The sequence below is a fragment of the Dryas octopetala genome, chromosome 2 (assembly GCF_963921425.1).
Source record: "Dryas octopetala chromosome 2, drDryOcto1.1, whole genome shotgun sequence".
Taxonomy (NCBI): Eukaryota; Viridiplantae; Streptophyta; class Magnoliopsida; order Rosales; family Rosaceae; genus Dryas; species Dryas octopetala.
Genome location: NC_141367.1, coordinates 1805400 through 1811282, shown reverse-complemented (window position 1 = coordinate 1811282; position 5883 = coordinate 1805400). Strand labels below are relative to the sequence as shown.

Below are 5883 nucleotides of genomic sequence, written 5' to 3'. Positions count from 1 at the left end.
TTAGATGATCAAAATTCTATGTGAAATTTATTAATATAAAAAATAAATATTACTAAAGTCTAATTGAGGAACTTGCACAAAAAACTCTATTAAAATCTCATGTTTGTCATGCACATTTGTAGCAAAAATTTCATCAACGCGCGGCGGATATGAAAATTAGGCCGTCCATAAAAAGAAAATAAAAGAAGTTAGGCACAGTTGAGAAGATAATATTCTGGTAGGAAGGAGAAGAATATTTATAAGTCTTGGGATTAACATAAGCTAATTGTGAGGGAAGGTGGACTGGTGGAGAAGGTGTTAAGATTAGGATAAGTTAAGAGTTTCACCCTTCCAATGTAGCCAAAAACGAGGAAATATTTTCTAAATGCATGCTTGAAAAATATCTAAAATAAATGGCATGTATACGTGAATTATCTTCCAATCCTTGCCAAAATTAAATATTATAATGTACAGTACTATACCATTTGAACGTATTGGTCCACTCTTGTATATGTTTACTTTGTTTTTTTTTACTCTTGTATATGTTTACTTAGTTTATTTTTTCTTGGGCCTGACTTTGATATGAAACTGGTATTTAGACCACATACAAATGGAGAACAAGTTTAAAATGTGGCAGTTTCATTAGAATAGTTCTCCAACATTACAGAATGATGTATCATGCATGCTCACAGTCATGTGAAGATAATTCACTCCTGACATCAACAAGTAAAAAGACTATAGGGCTCACAACTGGAGATGTGTAGATGAAGCAATTTGTTGAAAAATTCTAGACACAGACAAAAAATGTGTAGATGAATCAATCCACATCTGTTGGGTATAATATTGTTAGAGTTCACTATTGTGGTCAAGCTGGTACTGTTTACCCAATAATGTCCTTCTTTTATTGCTCTCCATTATTTATGTACCTTTGGCTCTAACTGGACACTTATCAGGCTGCCTTACAATGTAAATTTGATCTCCAGCTAATCTGTACAAGTCCTCATTTCTGTGCCAAGTCCATAAAGCATGAGTCTCGTTTTTCACCTGCAAGCCACATAAAATTGCTGCTTAGCTTGTAATCAGTGTGATTTTATGCAAACCATGTTGGTTGGATTTATTTATAGACAAATAAAAATCTGTTTTCAGTAGGATTCAAGTATTTTCATTCTACGATCAAGGCCTTAGCTAATGAAGTCACCAGCCCAAACTTTAGGCAGAAACACTTGAAAATAAACTTCACTGGCTATGCATCACATCTTCTATCTTCTAAGTTGATCTGGAATGTTTCCATATATGTGAACATGAATGCTCATAATACTAAAAACTGAAGGAAATTGTGAAAGAAACACACCTGCAAATCATTTATATCAAAATTTCTATAACTATAGCATAAGAAATCATCTGTACCCTCGAAGTTTGTGTTTCCGTAGAAAGGAGAAAAGGGAAGTACCTCCAGAATCCCATGGCCAAAGCTACTTTCTCTATATGCACTATATTCAGGCTGCTGCTCCCAACAAAACTTTCCTGCTGCCGGGCCTGATGTGAAATTAAATGCACAGAAGCCACCCACATACTCATCCGGTGTTGTAGATGGGTCAGGGCAGTTGCCAGGTTCATCAGCATGTGAAATTGCCATCTCCTCCCGGTTACCACCATCACCAACTGTGATATAAACAGGACCACAGGGATCCAAAGTGTAGTTATACACTCGATTTGACCTCTCATAGGCGTGAACCTGTTGAATGTTTTCCAAACCGTCACAACTCTCAAATTTACAATTTTCTTGATATGTACAAATAAATGCTAGGCTTTCCGCCAACATCTGACAAACTATGATAAGATACCCTCGACTACACCTATTCTGTGTACAGTATGAAGCATTTTGTGATAATTAGCACCAAGCCGTACATGCCTATGAGTTTTTTTTTTTTTTTTCCTTTTTTAAAGTTTGTGTGATTAAGGAAGGACATTGGTTTAAGATATAGGAAACATGCAATTCATAGAAATATGAAAGATATTTTGTTACTATGGACAAAGAACTCAAACTCAACTTTGTTAAGTTCACCACTACTGCAGAAAAGGAAAAGCTAAGCAAAAACAATTAAAACAACTTCAGGGTATCACACCACCTCTAAAAGAAGCTGTCGTATATAGTAATTTGGTTAACTATATGTTCACCTAGCAGTTTTAAGGTTCAACATTTTGTTATTCTAAATGATTATCATATTCACACCCATGTTCAGAAACTTTCCTTGAGATTCATCTCAAGATTAAGATTGGGGAAATGTATGAGCAGATATGAGGAAGTTCTAAGACAATTGCGAAATGAAAGGTCCTTCTGAAATGATTTTACATGGAGAAAATTGAATCTGTGAAGTTTGAAGGACTGCACTCGAAAGGTATACTGCTATGAATGTTGTATTTGATTTATGATTTTGGGGACTTGATAAAAATATTTTCTTGTTAAAACCTAAATAATGAAATCCTAGAATAAAAGATTTTAACTAATGTGAAGGGCTGCATACTAGAAGGCTAAGGAAGACTCTTATCGGCCTTGAACAACCTGCTATGCTTGCACAGAGGAGATAAGATGTAGAAATATATTCGTCATAGAATCCACATTACCATACATACTACACTTACATGTCCATTGTAGATGATGTCAACACCATACTTATAAAGTATGTCTTCCATCTCTATTCTCATACACTCTGCTTCTCTGTAATGCGCCGTGTAGGTGCTGTACCATGGTGGGTGCCATGCAGCTACCAACCAGGGAGTCACACTTCTGTCAACCTTACACAGGTCTTTCTTTAACCACTTGTACTGGTCCGCTGTAAGAGAAAAATTAGGATTCTCATTTGTGCTGCCTAAGTTGTAACTATGACTAGCAGAAGCTAAAAGAATTACGCTAGGTAAAGAGATGAAATAGCAGTGTCAATAGGAGAACTAACCTGATTTGTCATAGGGAGTGTAGGCACCAAGCATTATAAAGTGTATCCCTCCTGCATTAAAAGAATAGAATAATGTGGATGATGATCCACTCTCATTCGAGGGGAATGCAAATCGAGAACTGTAAGCAGCAAATGTTTGATTTCCAGCCTGTTGTTCAATATCATGATTCCCTTCTACCACCATTATTGGAACTTTGGACACTAGAGGCTGCATATACCTGAAAACAAACATACAATGATTTTGCTTTCAGGTCAAGTTCTACAAAAACTGATTAGGTGCTTCCTGACAAAATTTAGTAGAGAGAAGTTAAATTTCACCTTCCCCAGTAATCCCAACGAGGCTGATAAGTTTCGTGAATGGGAGTTTGTGGAAATGAGCAAGAGTAGCAATCAGACCCAGTTCCATTTGTGCGATACAAGTTAGCATAACTAACATCCCCAACCAATAAAAGAAGATCAGGTTCGTTACCCAACAAGTGATCAACTGTTGATGTAGTATTGTATGTAAGACCCAGGTCCCCCACCACAGCTATTCTTCTGGGGTAACTCTTGGGCCCAGATACTGGCATGGTCCTGAAATAAGATACTTTACTGATTGCTGGAATAGAAGGATCTCCACATTGATACTGATATAGGGTGTTGGGTAACAATCCTGCAGAAAGACTTTAGAAATGAGAGACTTACAAACAAAATCATAATTTGGTGAGTCCAAGAAAACACATGGAAATTCAAACAAGAATGCTTGTACATACACATACACATAGAGGCAGGCACATAGAATGGGAGCAAAACATATGATAATGTCATTTGATTTCATAAGAACTTTTGGTTTTTATGGTTCGGTCTAAAAGAATCAACTAAGATTGCTATTTGAATTTAATTTTCTTAACTTTCAGTTTCAAAAAATAGAAATCAGGTTAAAAGTAGTCATCAACTCATAAATGTGTGAAAGCAAATAAATTGCAGGAATTGAGAAAAAGAATTATATTGTTAGATAAAGGATAGAATTACAAATATCCCACATACAATTTTACTAGATAATAATATCTGGTCCTGGAGATTAATGCAAAAGGATAAAAAACACTGCAAGTGTGTCATACATTAGAATATCCCACACTAAATGACCTCTTCTTTCCTCTTCTTATATTATATAAAGTAGTGAAATAGGTAATGGTTACTTTTTAATGTAAAGTGACTAAGCAATAGAGGATACTCTTGTTGCTGATTAAATGTCAATGAGCAGCTCATAAAGCTAATGGCATGTATTAGGATACAAATTATCACTGAATCATACCTGTGAGAAGAACATGGTGTATAATTCCAGAAGTGTAGTTTTGGAGGCCTTCAAACTGATAAAGCTGATTGTAAACAAGGGAATACCCCGTTGATTGGTTAGCCATAGGAGATCCATACCTTCCATATACAACAACACTTGGAACTGTTTCCGGATCCAATGGTTTTATGTCGTCGCCAATTTGAAACTCCCCTGCAAATTCAATCAAGTATCAAGTAATGCGCTGGAACCTTGTACCCAGAGAGAGAGTCTTCAATCTTCATGCAACTATGTACTCAATATTCTCTCTATATTTTTAACAAGTAACATATTGACACACAATCTGCCACATCACTTGGTAATTAAAATTTGGAAAAACACTTTTAGTGCCTCTAGTACTCCATTTGCTCATATTATAAAGAAAAGTCCCAAAAAGTAACATTTATTTAAAACATGTAAATGTACCACATCAGTTGATATCAAAAGTTGGGAATAATGAATTAGATTCGGTGCTAGAAGATTACTCTTGCTATTATTGTAACATTCCCATCCATAAAATTGGATTGTAACAGTAATTATGATAACTCAATTCTTGGTTTTAGTACAATCAAATATCTAACAGTTAAAAAGATCTATTTCTCAAAAAAAAAAAAAAAAAAAAACAGTTAAAAACTTAAAAAGATCTATCTTCTTGACCACAAATGAAAAAGATCTATCTTCTTGCCAAAATAATTTTAGTATTTCAAAGATATCTTGCACGTGACAAGTAAATATAAAAAGTCATTTTTTATTTTCTAAATAAAAACCTGGAAAGTTTCATAGACAAAAGTTTCAAAAGAAAAGCCATAGAAAGTCCAAGCACTAAAGGTTTGTAATGAGAAAGAGACTTAGAGACCTCAGACCTGTGATCCAAGATATCCAAACAGAGTCATGGGTTGCAGAGAGAGAGACAGAGATTTGTTCAGGCTCGAAACCTTTGACGATTCTCTGAACTCGAGGGTCAGTGTCAGGCAAGTCAACAGCATTGCCTCGGAAGCTCTTGTCAAGAGGGACAGTGACAGGCTTGAAGGGTCCTTCAAGGGTAGTTGGGATTCCTCCATGAACAAGTGTGAAGCTCAGAGTGAACAGCAGAACCAAGAGTGCAACTGTTGAGAATGTGAATGGGAACAAACCCATTTATTTGTTGTAAAAATAGAAAGCCACAAAATATATAAAAGAGTGAGGAAGGGACAAAGGACTTAAAACAGAAAGAAAAAGTAGAAAAGAGGCCAATTTGGAGAATTGGAGGATAAAATTGTTTGGGGTCACACATATATATATAATATTTTTTTATATTTCCTGTGTTGTTACTGTATTTGTTGATATTTTCTGTGTTGATACTTGATACAACTTTAAATGTTTAATTTTAAATTACTTCCAAAAAAATTAATTTTAAATTCTAAAACGTTATGGTTGACAGTTAATTTTAAACCGAAGATTTTTTTTTTTTCCTGCAAGAAAATGTGGAGTCAATTTGAGGCTTCATTTGATTAAATTTCATGGAAGAATGGGCTATATTTGTTAACCTAGATACATTATATTGAGATTACTTCCCATATACATTGAGATTTATTTCTTAACCTTTAAGAGGGGCATTTTTAAGAATTTGTTTTAATTTTAATTTAGATAAATGAATAT

The 5883-nt window shown here is 34.8% G+C and overlaps 1 protein-coding gene across 1 annotated transcript; it reads right to left on the bottom strand.

Annotated features, from left to right (window-relative positions):
• Window positions 1–220: 220 nt before the first annotated feature.
• LOC147292421 (purple acid phosphatase 15-like) lies at window positions 221–5400 on the bottom strand. Its single transcript, XM_086231307.1, has 7 exons — window positions 5109–5400; window positions 4228–4419; window positions 3252–3585; window positions 2934–3151; window positions 2623–2813; window positions 1430–1714; window positions 221–1023 (listed from the first exon to the last, which is right to left on the bottom strand). Exons 1-7 carry the CDS (start codon window positions 5380–5382, stop codon window positions 898–900), a joined length of 1620 nt encoding a protein of 539 aa, XP_086087433.1. The 5' UTR covers window positions 5383–5400; the 3' UTR covers window positions 221–897.
• Between the last annotated feature and the right edge of the window lie 483 nt (window positions 5401–5883).